General features: G+C 51.5%; 5 protein-coding genes across 5 annotated transcripts; 4 read left to right on the top strand and 1 right to left on the bottom strand.

Moving 5' to 3' along the window:
* Positions 1-84: 84 nt before the first annotated feature.
* On the top strand, positions 85-1,251 carry PV08_10075 (uncharacterized protein; the record flags this gene model as incomplete). The annotated part of the gene is made up of 1 exon (XM_016384390.1): positions 85-1,251. One exon carries the CDS (start codon positions 85-87, stop codon positions 1,249-1,251), a length of 1,167 nt encoding a protein of 388 aa, XP_016230992.1.
* Positions 1,252-2,543: 1,292 nt separating this feature from the next.
* On the top strand, positions 2,544-4,164 carry PV08_10074 (uncharacterized protein; the record flags this gene model as incomplete). The annotated part of the gene is made up of 3 exons (XM_016384389.1): positions 2,544-2,805; positions 2,858-3,338; positions 3,393-4,164. The coding sequence occupies 3 exons, from the start codon at positions 2,544-2,546 to the stop codon at positions 4,162-4,164; spliced, it is 1,515 nt and encodes a 504-aa protein (XP_016230991.1).
* Positions 4,165-4,929: 765 nt separating this feature from the next.
* Positions 4,930-5,253, top strand: PV08_10073 (uncharacterized protein; the record flags this gene model as incomplete). The annotated part of the gene is made up of 1 exon (XM_016384388.1): positions 4,930-5,253. The coding sequence occupies one exon, from the start codon at positions 4,930-4,932 to the stop codon at positions 5,251-5,253; it is 324 nt and encodes a 107-aa protein (XP_016230990.1).
* Positions 5,254-7,025: 1,772 nt separating this feature from the next.
* PV08_10072 (uncharacterized protein) lies at positions 7,026-8,851 on the top strand (the record flags this gene model as incomplete). The annotated part of the gene is made up of 3 exons (XM_016384387.1): positions 7,026-7,741; positions 7,804-8,157; positions 8,272-8,851. The coding sequence occupies 3 exons, from the start codon at positions 7,026-7,028 to the stop codon at positions 8,849-8,851; spliced, it is 1,650 nt and encodes a 549-aa protein (XP_016230989.1).
* A 545-nt stretch (positions 8,852-9,396) lies between these two features.
* On the bottom strand, positions 9,397-12,701 carry PV08_10071 (uncharacterized protein; the record flags this gene model as incomplete). Its single annotated transcript, XM_016384386.1, has 7 exons — positions 9,397-9,804; positions 10,024-10,168; positions 10,309-10,386; positions 10,502-10,580; positions 10,674-11,566; positions 11,627-12,318; positions 12,363-12,701. 7 exons carry the CDS (start codon positions 12,699-12,701, stop codon positions 9,397-9,399), a joined length of 2,634 nt encoding a protein of 877 aa, XP_016230988.1.
* Between the last annotated feature and the right edge of the window lie 1,038 nt (positions 12,702-13,739).

Below are 13,739 nucleotides of genomic sequence, written 5' to 3'. Positions count from 1 at the left end.
TCCAGTCTCGCTCGGCCCGTCGCAATCATTGGTCGCCGCCGTCGAAATCGTGCCTCAAAGCCGCTCTATGGGCGTCCCTTCAAGATGGGCAATGAGTCGTCTACTCCGGTAGACGAGTCGACACGTCCGACGACCCTCTATGCGCGCAACATTGAAGCAGTCGCCAGATACATCAAGGAGAGGAATGTCAAGAACATTGTGGTCATGACTGGGGCCGGCATCAGCACAAGCGCAGGCATCCCAGACTTTCGTTCTCCTGACACCGGCCTGTACTCTAACCTCGCCCGTCTCAATCTTCCCTACGCCGAGGCCGTCTTTGATATCTCCTACTTCCGTACCAACCCATACCCATTCTATACCCTCGCCCACGAACTGTATCCAGGAAAGTACCGGCCAACCGTCACGCACTCCTTCATCAGCCTGTTACACAAGAAAGGCAAACTGCTCAAGCTATTCACACAAAACATAGACTGTCTGGAGCGGGAAGCCGGAGTTCCGGGAGATATGATCGTGGAGGCTCATGGTTCCTTTGCAACGCAGAGATGCATTGAGTGCCGTACAGAATACCCAGATGATCTGATGAGAGAGGTGGTCGGCAGGAAAGAGGTGCCGCACTGTGTGAACAAGTCGTGTGGTGGTCTCGTAAAGCCCGACATCGTTTTCTTCGGCGAGCAGCTGCCCGAGGCCTTTTTCCGCAACCGCAGTCTCCCAGCAAAGGCTGATCTGGCCATCATTATGGGCACAAGTCTCACGGTTCAGCCGTTTGCCAGCCTACCAGCGTTCGTCGGCGAAACCACTCCCCGAGTGCTCATCAATCTAGAGAAAGTAGGCGGGCTTGGTTCGCGCCCGGATGATGTGCTGCTCCTCGGCGACTGCGATGCAGGGGTCAGGAGATTTGCAGATGCCCTTGGCTGGCGGGAGGAGCTTGAGGAACTGTGGGAAACGACGAATCCATCGAGAGACCGACAAGTGCCGCAGGAGCCAAAGAGTCGTCAAGAAGCATTGGACGACGAGATTGAGAAGTTGACCAAGGACATTGATGCATCGTTGAAATTGACAGGTGAGGCAAACGACCGGATGAGGGCTGACCTAGGGAAGAACAACTCGTCCCATACGAGTACGGTGCCTCAGCTGTCAAGTGGCAGCGGCAGCGAGGCTGAGTCAAGCTTGTCCAGCGATGAGCCTAATCTTCGGCACGTATTTCCGCATCTACATAGAGACGGGCAGGAGAAGGCGAAGGCAGTTCTGTGATGGATGGGAAGAATGTCTGGGATGAGCCTCGGGTATGACTGAGCTTACGAACAAAACAAAGAACTTGCTCAGCTTCGGAGCCACGTATGATTGATGACCATCTACATATATGAATACGCAGCACCGAGTCTATCTCTCTAATTGGTTCTGCGAGATTTTCGTGATGAGTAATGGCCAGGCGTGTTGAGAGTTCAGCAGCTCAAAAACGCACGACACCGATGAAGCATCTCTCGAACGTCTTGTCAAGTTGACTCTTACCTGTAGTTAGCAGAATCCCAGCGAGGTGCTTAGTGACGGTGATCTCTCGTCTGCTCCTTGTTCTTGGGTCATTGGTGCGGATAGTAGTTGGCTGAATCGACAGCGGGAGTCCGTACTGTAGGTGGTCTGGTAGCCTCGCAGTCTGGGGAGGTTGTTCGGTTGAGAAGCGCCCGGTACGGCTGGACTGGAAAGCCGCGAAACGTGCGAAGACACCTAGGCGGCCATTGACAGAAGATAGACCAGGGGAACCTAGGTCTCTATGGAGTACTAGGACCTAGGCCACTAGGCTAGTCCCCGGTATTGCTGAAATGACCGATGTGGAGGTGGAGGGGGGGGAGGAGGAGGAGGAGGAGGAGGAGGAGGAGGAGGGGGAGGAGGCGAGGGAGAGATTTAACCCACTCCAACCATGGCTGCGCCCACCATCCACCACACCACAGTCTCTGAACTGCGAACAATGAACGCCCATGGCCCCGGATGAGGTTCTTCCAGTCAAGAGCCGGGCTGACCATGCCCATATCCGAGCTCTCTCTTGGACGGCCTTGTGACTGACTCTGCCTCTGCGTGAGAGCAACGTCTCCCTCTTGGCCACTACAAGCATTGTCTGTACCTTGTACCGAGCACAACCCTCATTTTCGTTCCATTATGCGCCATTGAGCCTAGGTAGTCGCCGCAGTCCTTCTCCCTCCTTGCTCCTTGCGCATACAGAAGGCCGGCAGGGTGCTGTTCCTCCTCCCTCGAACCACCACCGCCTTGCTCCTGGGGATTATGTCTACAACGAGAAGGATATGCACGAGGCGAAAGCCCTGAAGAGTCGGCCGGATGAAAGCGCGGGCGGTGCAGCGTCGCGCCCTGCATCCAAGGCCTTTCAGTTTGTGACGGCGCTTCCTTCTTCTGAAGCCGAGCGCAGCCAGAACAAAATCCTCGTTCGCTCTAACGCCTCCAACTTTCACTGGCGCCGAGTGAAGAAAGAGAAGAGGTCTGAATCCCTCTCGCCGGGCCGAGCAGCTCCAGCCAGACGGTGTTCGACGAGCAGCATGTCCAAGAGCCGACGCCGTCCCCTTGCACCTGCGACCCCCAACAAGCATGCCTCTACCTCGCCGGAAAGCGACACGTCTCCGCCCAAGACGGAAGACGAGCGAAGTAAGCATGCGGTCGCAGATTCACCAGCATACAGCGACGTTCTGATACTCCCTGACTCGGCACTGTCAACGCTGCAGGTATCGACACATCACGACCCATTCAGAACGTATCCTTCTGATTTGCCGACCGAGTTCGTCAGCCGTGTTCTTGATCAGGGTACCATGGTCCTACACATTCGCAGAGACGAATGATTGCTAACATGTTCCAGTCAAAAACTTCCTGGGCTTGATGTTCCCACCTGAAGCAGGTCAAACCATCCATCCCCTTGCCAGCACTTGGCTTCAGATGGCTTTTCGCGACCGAGGCCTGTTCCACGCGTCTCTCTTTTGCCAGCTTACTCGGAATCGTATCTTCTATCCGTCGGCGGTCTTTCTAGAGTCACGCGAGACGATGCAGTGCTACACTGAAACCATACGGGGTGTTCATCAGAAATTTCTGGACAGCTCCATGAGCTGCGAGGATGAAAACATCCTATCAGTCCACTCTCTCACATATCATGGCGATCTGAGACGCCACGCTCCTGCGATTGCTCCCTCTCAGGGCCCTCTCACCACTTTGCAACTCCTTCACGTTTATGGCGGCCGTTTAGAGACGGTGCAAGTCCATCTCCAAGGCCTCGCTAAAATGTTGACTTTACGTGGCGGACTAAACAAGCTCAAGTTGCCCGGTTTGGCTCAGACCATCTCCTTGTGAGTGCCCACAAGTCTCTCCTCCTCTCTGTCCGGCATACTCACTGCTCATAGCGGTGATATCGTACTGTCTTGTCAGAATCTCGCCCCTCCCATGTTACCGTATGTGACGATTCATGATGACATTGTCAGCCTGCTGAATTCGGCATCACGAAAGACTCATCCCCTGGTCGGTCTAGGGAGGGGTTTCCGTGTGTTGCCCGAAATTCTGGGGCATGCGCATGAAGATGTTTCCAAACTCTTAGTAGTCCTGAAGTGGATAATACAATACACCTTTGCGGTGGACGATCATGTGCATGCACGTCCTGAGAGCCAAATACAACGCGTCCTGATGGATGAACGAAATTTTGTTCAACATAACCTAATGCAGCTCATGCCCGATGCACTCCCACACGGCGAAGAGCATCCGCTGTGTCGCCTAGCGCTCCTGGGGACTGTCGTCTATAGCTTGCTCGTGGTGTTTCCATTGCCCGCAGTCGCAGCTCCCTTTGGCCGGTTGTCTTCAGATATCATCAAACAGTTGTGCTTACCCGATGTGCAGGCTTGCTGGAACGAAGCGGCGGATCTGATGCTGTGGGTTACCGTCATGGGAGCAGTCGCCAGTATCGGTACTTCCGATCGACCGTGGTATCTGGCGACGCTCGATCGGTTAACCAGAGAGCTAGACATCAACTCCTGGCACAGTATGAAGGAAAATCTGAAGCTTTTCTTGTGGTTCGAATATACGAACGACTCCGATGGAATGAAGCTGTGGAGAGATATCGAGGAATCGAGTGTTTCCAGAGTCTCCAGAGACACTACGGAGGTAGAGTTTGTCAAGGAATGAAGCATTCCATTGCACTGGAACAGAGCTGCCAGACCCCATCTTCTAGTGCGACTGGCGACGAGGGCCACCTTTCTCGGACTGGGAACATATATCTACCTGTACTTTTGACCTCTAAGGAGCATTCTGGCACCTGAAAATGGCCTCGAACAGGAATTCGATCAACGAGTCTGACATCGAATATAGCAGATGCCAGTAAGGGAGCGCACATCGCCGGAGATGCGCCACAGAGACGCATAGAAACCTCTTCGAGCTCTCAGTCGTCGAAATAAGGGATATCTACCCTGTGTTGGTGATCCTCCACGAAGAAGCCGGGGGCGGAAACCACAGCAATTCCGACCTGCCGGGAGACGATATCTTGTCTATATCGTGCTTACATTTAATACAAGGAGGAGAGATGAGACCTGGGGGTCTCCAGGAGGATGCCCAATCAGCTTCGTCGTGTTGACCGATCATGCATCGCCCTAAATCTCACCTCAATGATAGGACTGAACAAAATATCAAATCTTGTACCAATAATCACCTCGGTCTTTCTACATCCTGTAGGCGTAGAACTAAGCGGCCCCAGATCAGCTTCCGTAAGCCTCTTCTGGTGGATTTGTCATTCGCATTCGTGATTTCTTTCAAGATGACGCCGACTTTGATTACTCCTATGTACATATGAATACTCTCGCCTGGTTTGTAGCCCTCGTCTCTTCAATACTGACAATTTTCCACTTATCTCACTGCTACCTACCTTTCTCAAAGTCTGCCCACAGTTCTCCCATCATGCCGACCGCAACCGCCAAAGTTTCGGGCAAAGTGATCGCCTCGGCCGACACATATGAGACGGTCGAGGGAAATGTCTACTTCCCACCAAGCGCCATCGACAAGTCACTCTTCAGTGACTCGGATACCCACTCTGTGTGTCCCTGGAAGGGAACCGCCAGCTACTACGATCTCACCGTGGACGGCAAAACCTTGAAGGACGCCGCGTGGTATTATCCAGATCCCAAGGACAAGGCGAAGAATATCAAGGACCACGTTGCCTTTTGTGAGTACACATGTTCCCTCTCTGATCGGGAAAGTTCTCATGGGATTGCCACTAGATAAATCAAAAGTTGATATCTCGGTCGCCTGATCAGTGACTGATTGCCTTGGGAGACGAAGAGGGAGGTGACCTACGAGCAACGTTTCTTGAGGGAACTATCACGATCCATCTGTCTCTTGTCAATCATTGTTGTCTAGTATATTCATGTCCGCGACAGCCAAGTCAACGTGTGCACTGTGCTGATCGCTGGTCACTGATCACATTGATCTCGATGGACTCTTCATCTACAGGAGGGAGCAGCAAGATCCCGCCGTTCGCATGGAGATCAATGTACTGGTATATGTCTTCCTAAACCGAGACCTCTTTTATATTCGTTCTCTTGTTACACTGAGAACGTGGTGCTGAGGCTTCCTCACGTTTCTTTCATCAACCGTTTTTGACGTACTTGCTCTACAGGTTGAGGTATGAGCTGATAACCGGTGAGAATACTTTTCAATATGTTTCGCTACAAGGACATCGTTCGCTGGTTTCTGATCCTGCTACAATTTGGTATGGGATGGTTGATTCGGTCCTGTCAGCATTGCTGCAGAGGAAGAGAAACCATGTTTCGACACCATACTTGTCCTCGACGCGTTGTTTATGATATACGTGCGTCTGGACAGACTCCAGGAATGTGAATCAACACATATCATCGGGATTCATTGTCCCTGACAAACGACATACCTCATTGGATCTTGAGATTTCTCCTAAGCATGCGTCAAATATCACTCGACCGCTGTACAGACTCTCGCAACTAACCCATGTCTGATAGCGAAGATGGGCTCCGCTGGGATGGCTACATCTGCTTCCCAGAATACACGATAAGTGAGATGTACTTTGCAAGCAGCTCAGGAGCGAGGGAGGTCTGGTGTTCGCAGGGAGTCTTGGAATGATGGATGATAACATTGATACTGCGATTAGGTACGATTTGCATGATATGGTCGTTAAGATTCGCCGTACTCGGATTGTAGATAAGATAAGGAGGCTCGGGTCTCGTGACCAGGATATAACAGCCGGGAGGACAATGCGGACGAATTTGAGATGGAAAGAAAAGCTCCAGAGATGACGTCGACTGGAAAGGCCACATGAAGATCACAGGTAAGTCGTATCAAAAACGCAGAGCGAATATTCGCTTTTCCGCCTCGGAAACATTTTTCCAGGTGGGATCCGGCCAGTAATAGGTCGATCTTCGACCTGATTCCAGAACTTCAACGTCGGGCTTCTCGGCATCGAAAGACTTCAAATCTCGATCTCCAACTGGAGGATCAACGCTGTCCAGACACTTTGGCACCGCCACACAAGTTGTGTCGGCGGCGAACAGGTCTTTTTCCTCATGATGATTTTGCGTCACCCTAATCGCGACACGTCTTGGATTGATCAGGTCTACAAGGGGGATGGATTCACGAGGCCGTGTTGCCCACGCGTGCGACCGATGTCGTCGAATGCGCACAAAATGTTCCGGGGGATTGAGATGCGCCAAGTGTGAGATCGACGGAGTCGAATGCGTCTACAGTGACAGGAAACGTGAGAAGGCCAGGAAAGAACTCATCGAGAGCAAGAGTAGCGTGCTTGACCTCCAGGCCAAAAATGAAAGATTGGCGAGCCTGCTGTCTGGCCTCATTGCTGAGACCAAGATCGATTCGGATGCCCGGACACAGGCTGTGCAATTCATGGAGGTAATACAATCCGACCCTGGCTATTTTTCTGGTCACGGCTGTGTTAACGTTTATTCATGTAGGATCTAGAGCATGAAGATATTCTACCGAATTCTGCGTCGAACTCGGGATCTACAAGCATGCCTCGAGACACCGCTGGGCACAATAGTCCCGTAAGAGGCGACAAAGACCCTGAAAAGCCTCAAGACCAACCGGTTCATACTGGCGATTTGGAACAGCGGCCATTCTCATCATTCAATTTGGTCGGTCCATCGCGCCTGTCCTACTTGTCTCGGTTGATTTTGACCGACAACGAACCGGCTCCGCATTCTTACCCGGCTTCGTCATGGACGCAAGCAACCAACGACGATAATCTAGTACAACATCTGATTACCCTATATTTCTGCTGGGAATACCCAGTCTTTGCGAGTTTGTCCAAGGAGCACTTCCTCCTCGACTTTCACAATGGAAACCAGAGATTTTGTTCGCCGTTACTTGTGAACGCGATCCTCGCTCTGGGCGCTCGCTATAGTGATCTCCCAGAGGCACGCAAATTTCAAGATGTCCCGTCGTCAGCTGGCGACCATTTCTACGAAGAGGCGCAACGGCTGCTAGGCTACGAAGATGTCCCCACCTTGACAAAGATCCAAGCACTTGGTCTGATGTCGCTGAGACAGGCGAGCTGCGGGAATGACATGAGCGGTTGGCACCTCTCTCGAATTGCCATGAGGACGGCGCTTGATCTCGGATTGCACCTGGCAGATTCGCAAGACCGGCGAGCAGACCGATTGCTGTACTCGAATCCAGAACGCCAAGTCAGTGCCGCCACCTTCTGGGGATGTTATACTCTAGAACAGTACGTATGAGCCTTCTTCAGGTACGTTCCGTGTATCACTTGCTGATATGCTTTCCCTTTAGGGCCTGGTCACTCTGTGTGGGACGAGAGCCTCAAGTAACGCCCGAGGAGGTATTGGTTCACAAACCGATCAAGATCGACGAAATTGAACACGAACATTGGAGGCCGTATTCAGACCAAGGCGTCGACCCCGATCCCACCCTTCACCAGCCGAGCAATATTAGGTCGGTGTACAAGGTGTTCGCCGAGCTTGCACAGCTCGTGCATAAGACGAACCTGTGCTTGCAGTCGGAAGACACACAAGAAATCACGCTCTCAGTTCGGGCCCTGTACACAGAGCATCTCCAATTCTACAGCTCACTACCAGATGCGCTCCGGCTCGGCAGAAACTCGACACCACCTGTTTTGTTTGCGCAGTAAGTAACGACTTGAGTGTTTCCCGATTTGCACTACACTCATTGTGTATGTTCGTGTGTATGTGCTATATCTATAGTTAATGTGTACTGACAAAATCTGGTTCTTCGTTGCAGTATCTTCTACCATTTCGCCGTTTTACTCCTCTTCAGACCATTCTTCAACACCGGCATATTCGACACTGTCCCGGTTACACGTCAGATCTGCGTAGAAGCCACCGAGAACATTCTCTCTCTCCTCAAGGCCTACCGGAACTTGTACACCCTCCGCCGGACGCCGGCGTTCATACCGTACATTATCATGTCTGCCGAGCTCGCGCGCATGGCGGACCACAAGACACGAACCGAGGGTCGCGAAGTCTACAGAACACCAAGCATACGGTACCTGAGGGAACTGGCCCTGGCACATCCATTTGCCGTCCGCGCGATCTTGATTTGCAAGTTTTTTCTGGACGGCTGGAAGCTCGAGTTGGCCCCCGAGGACGACTGCGACGTCCCCTATGCCTTGGCCAAGAACGAAGACGGCATGGCCTTGTCCCATTCTGTCACGTTCTTCAGACCGGACGAAGACCTGGAACGGCATCATACGGGACTGGCTAGCTCGTCGCCACTCAGCCACCAGCCCGCGTCGAGACTGCGCTTCGCACCGTTTCCGCAACAGGGCGCCCATCTAGGCAGTATGGGTCTGGGACCCTGATATTATGAGATGGGTCTTCTGTCCGTGCCAGTACATGCTTGCCTGGATGGTTGATTGATTGAGTGCGAGCCTCATGCGTGATGGTGGAAAAAGAGGGAGACGGAAGATTACAAGTGTACAAAATAATATGGTGGACTGGCTGTATGTAGTGGTCATCACTGAGTTAATAATATCCTCCTCAAACACGCAATATCTTTCAACGCTAGACTTGGTTCTCTCTTGCGCCCATTGAAGCGTGGATGTTAAACGCCTGTCCCGATTGCCAAATTTCCATGCCCATCATGGTGCTACATAACCTAGATACTCTTATGAGACTCACCGGTCCAAGTCCGGCGTGATATATACCAAGTATGATTTCTGGCCAGGAGTTTAGTAAATGTACAACAGTCGTCATCCGCTATTTTTTCATTTGACAAGTAATACGACAACAACAAGGATCGCATCAACAACGACACTCACACAAGTACAAGGAACGAATATAAGCGATACATGGGTGGTGGTGCCGCCCGCTCGATGTGGACTTCATAAGTCAAATCAAAGAAATTCTAAAAGGTAAACTGCATCAATCCCGGATTCAACACCAAAGGAAGAAGAAAATGAAAAGCCACAACCAGCGCCAGTGGCCAGATGGCGGTGAACCCAGTGATCAGCCAGTCGTGAGGCACGAGACGCCCCAGAGGCCCCACGCCGGCGAGGACGATCATGGTCGTGATGGTGACGAGGCAGAAGGTGAATGTGAATTTGAACCGGCGCAGAATGACGGGAACTTCGGCGAAGAACGAGGTCCGCGTCGCTTCTTTGGCTGTCGCGCCCCAGGTCATGTCGACGGAGAACATGTGCGATGCGATGGCCTGCGACACGTGCAGGGAAATGCCGCCGAGGAAGATGGTCAGGAGAGGGAGCCATTTGAGGTTTTCGAAAAGGGACCCGAGAAGCGAGCGACCCGAAACGCGCTGTGTGAAGATCAGAATATTAATGTTTTGAATTTCAAGTGACCTTTGAGAATGTACGGGGGGAATCTTTAGTCTTTCAAACCACCACGTCCGTCCACGGAGATAGAAAGGTATCTTCCATTGTCTTCAAAATGGACCGGCTAGGGCAGTGATTGAGTTGCATTGCTTTGATTGGATTTACTCGAGACGAGACGGGACTTGAGCTTGAAAAAGACTTACGTAGCGCAACACCGCAAGTGATATTGTGCCGAGAGCCTGGAACACCACCACGATGGAAAAATAGATCTTGAATGAGTCGACGTAGTAGTGGTCGAGGTAGCCGTTGAACCAGCCGATGAGAAAGTAGTTCATGGCGGTGAGGATCCTAGTCGAGTCGTAACGGAGGACGACGAGGACAAAAGTCAGCGAGCTCCTCAAACTTGTGTGTCGTGGCATCGAGCATGGTTTGGCGGGTGTCGGACTTTTAAGCAGGTCTTTATAAACATGGAGGATTCTCTAACTTACCAAGCTGATGCAATGGCGTAGTACGTGCCGATGTATGACATGATGGTGATCTTGGCCATCAGTGACATGCTTGAGAACCTTTTAGTCCACGAGAGGAAGAAAAGGAGTCAGTACGGCGATCACTGGTATGCGGTATCTGGTAAAGCGGAGACCGGAGGATCGTAGCAGGAAGGAGGTAAAACACCAAACTTACATGAACCTGCGAAACAGGGGTGTCACGGGTCCTCTAGTGGGCCAATATCGCAACGGGTTGAAGATGAGTTCAGAGCAGCCTATGTTGTCCACATAGCAAGGATCATGATCAGCATCAGCATTGGTTCTAGGGACGAGCATGATGCTCATGTTCATGCTCATGTCATACATACCGTAGGCGTATTTTTCCCACCGTGCTAACTCATCGTATACTGTCAAGGATACACCTTCTTGGAAACCATCGGGACCAAAGTACGTGCTGAAACGAAGATCGTACCCCTTGGATTGCAGTCGGAGTGCCATATCGAAATCTTCCGACACTGTCGTCTCGGCCCAATACTTTTCCACTCCGTCATCCTCATACGCAATGTCTTGGATAGCAGACCATCGGAGGATGGCATTGTGACCGACGAAAGGGGCGATGTCGCCGTTCGCTACCGCAAACTGAATCGCCGTGTAGACAAGATTGGTGAAGAACGTTATACCCTTTTCGAAGAAGCTAGAAGTCACGTTCATGACTCCCGAGCTGTATTGGATAATGGCCACTTGCGGCGACGCTTCCATCTCACTCACCATGTCAAGAAAGCAGTCGGCTGGCACGCGGGTATCTGAATCGACTATCAAGATATAGTCGCCTATGCGGACGTCGCCTTGGGCCCATGTTCGGCCCTGATCTTCTTTCAGGAGCTGGTCGAGCACTTCTTGATAGGCCTTGTCTTCGTCTTGCTGTGACCGCTTTTCGTGGCGGGGAATCCTGGCTAGACCGTCTTCAATACGAGCAGAGACGTTCATGGAATAGTTCATGTTGGACGCCTTTTTGAACTTTCCAGGTCGGATGAAGGGCTTTTCTCCGTCTTTGAAGTTCGGGCCTGGATTGTGCTTGGGACGGGCAACCCAGCCAATGTTGTGTTCCTCGTAGTATTCTTCACGTTCTTTAACTTGATCTGGACTGAGAAGTTGCATCCCGTCATCATTGACAAATATGTTGACGCTACCTCCTTGCATTTCGTACGTGGAGATGGCTTCACGGATGGACACCATCGTCGGGTCGATGACACTCCACAGCCTTACTTCAGAAGTCAGCTGCTGCTTCCGGGGCTAATGGTTAGTAGAGGAACATGCTCACCCTTCCTTATACACGGGACATTGTACAGTCACATGAGGCAAAGACTCAGTCTCGATGCGCTTCGAACGAAGCCCTGAGAATGACCGGGAGTTGGAGTCCATTTGATTTACTGGTCCGATGATTTGTGAGATTCCATTGACCAGCGTCTGGAAAAAGAACCATCCTAGCCAGATCTGGGGTAATATGACAATAGCCAGGACAAGGCGAAGGTAGCTGTGATCGATTTTGACCTCAACCACCACCTTGCGCCAACCAAGGCCGATGGTGAGGACGACCAAGATTCCCACGAAACACATGAGGATAGATTGATATAGCAATGTTCTCCTGGGCTTGTCGTCGTAGCGCCGCCCCTCTTCCTCGGAACTCGCGTCCACATTCTCTGCGACGTTAATTGAAGGTGTCCTATTAGGTGATGCACCTTTGAAAATAGTGTTATCGTCTTTCCAGAGCAGGGATACCAGGTGCTGCTCGATTTGCTCAGCTCGGCTGATGATCTGTTCAGGGTCGTCATGCCAGACGACCAAAAGAGCCGGGTCTCGAATGAAGGCCGCAAAATGATGCTTCTTACAGTTCGACAGGAGATTCATGTTGGGGAGGACCTGAATTCGTAGGCCGTCGAGGTATGGGATGTAGGGTAGTTGCGATATTTGTAGAAACGATTGGACAACGTCTGTGCGGACGGTCATGGCGACCTACTGTGGTCAGTATGATTGCGGTCGAAATACGCTATACACACTTTGACATTCAGGCAACTAATTTGCTCGAATAGCCCATTCCGAGCGAACAACAGCTCGGAAGGCTGGCAAATGAAGTCGTTTTTGGCTCTTTTGAGGACTACACCTTCTTCGGTATCATTGTTTGACCACAGCTTTTCCTTTTGTCGCTGACGAAGAAATTTGATCATGATGTCGCATTTGAAGGCACCAGCTGTGCCTAGAGGTGCGCTAGAATCGGCCTGGGAAGCCATCGACATGCGCGAAGGTGACCGTAGAGCAAAAGATGGCTCCCAAGTAGAGTCAAATCTGTCGTTGGAATATACCGACTCAGGCGTGCGCGGCACAGGGTTCATCTCCATAATGAGGCGTGAGTAGTCCGACGAATCTCGAGTAGTTGAGAAGCAGAAAAGCGATGGCCTTGATTATAAGAGAGTCGTCGGGTTCTGGTTCTCGTGAGAGTCGAACCTTGGAGTAATGGTGTGAAATTAAAGGTGCTAGGTGGGTGAGAGTAAATGGGGGCAGGAAAACATTGCAATGATGAGGTGAGTATGAGGATCTAACAGGAACACAGTATTGAGAGAGAAAAGCAGCTGCAAATCGACATATGCTTCCCTCTCCATAATGCTTGCTCCAGGGGCTCGCAGACCCAATTCTGGCGTTGATATCCTGACAGGAGTTCGGAGTTTGAGCCTGCCAAAGACAGGTGTCGCATTTGATTTCCCTCACGCGTGATGTGCCGAGGGAGAACGAGGAGATTAACATCGCCTTGAAAGCTCTACCATGAGAGAGAGCTTCGAGTGTCGTAAAGTAACAGCAGAGTCAGGAGACAGCCAGGGCACTGTGGAGTCTCGGTCACCCAGGGAGTGAGATATTGAGTACGAATCCCAGATACGGCCACATTGAGATTTGGTAAACGTATCTGTATAGCAGGCCGCCATGCCTAGCGAGAGTAGTCATGGCAGATTTGAGACAGACCGAATGTGGGAGGTCTGTACTAGCTTCGAGTGACTTTCATTGGTCGGAAGCACCATCTTCGTTGGTCAGATCAGAACCAGGCAACGAGGAGTAAAACAAGTTTTCTATGGAAGCGAGGAACAGGGACCTGCGGACTTGATATGGCCGTATCTGCCCAATTTGCTCTCTTGATTCTGCTGACCGTGCGCCGCGTGGTGACCAGCGCCGCCTGAAATGCGAAAAGGATGTCAAGTCACTGACATAGTCCTTGCTGTTGCAGTTGATCTGGTCGAAATAAGGTAGAGAACAACTTTGGCCCATAGCGACTTTGGGGCCAAAGTTTGTAACTGGATTGTATGCCTCGATCGTGTCCTTTGTTTGTTCCGTCCGGCAATAAGAAATCAGTTGTCGCAAGTGTGCATGCAACCAAATCGATTCATCGA

Source organism: Exophiala spinifera, assembly GCF_000836115.1.
Source record: "Exophiala spinifera strain CBS 89968 unplaced genomic scaffold supercont1.8, whole genome shotgun sequence".
Taxonomy (NCBI): Eukaryota; Fungi; Ascomycota; class Eurotiomycetes; order Chaetothyriales; family Herpotrichiellaceae; genus Exophiala; species Exophiala spinifera.
The sequence above is the reverse complement of the archived record's forward strand: the minus strand, read 5'-3'. Positions and strand labels throughout refer to the sequence as shown.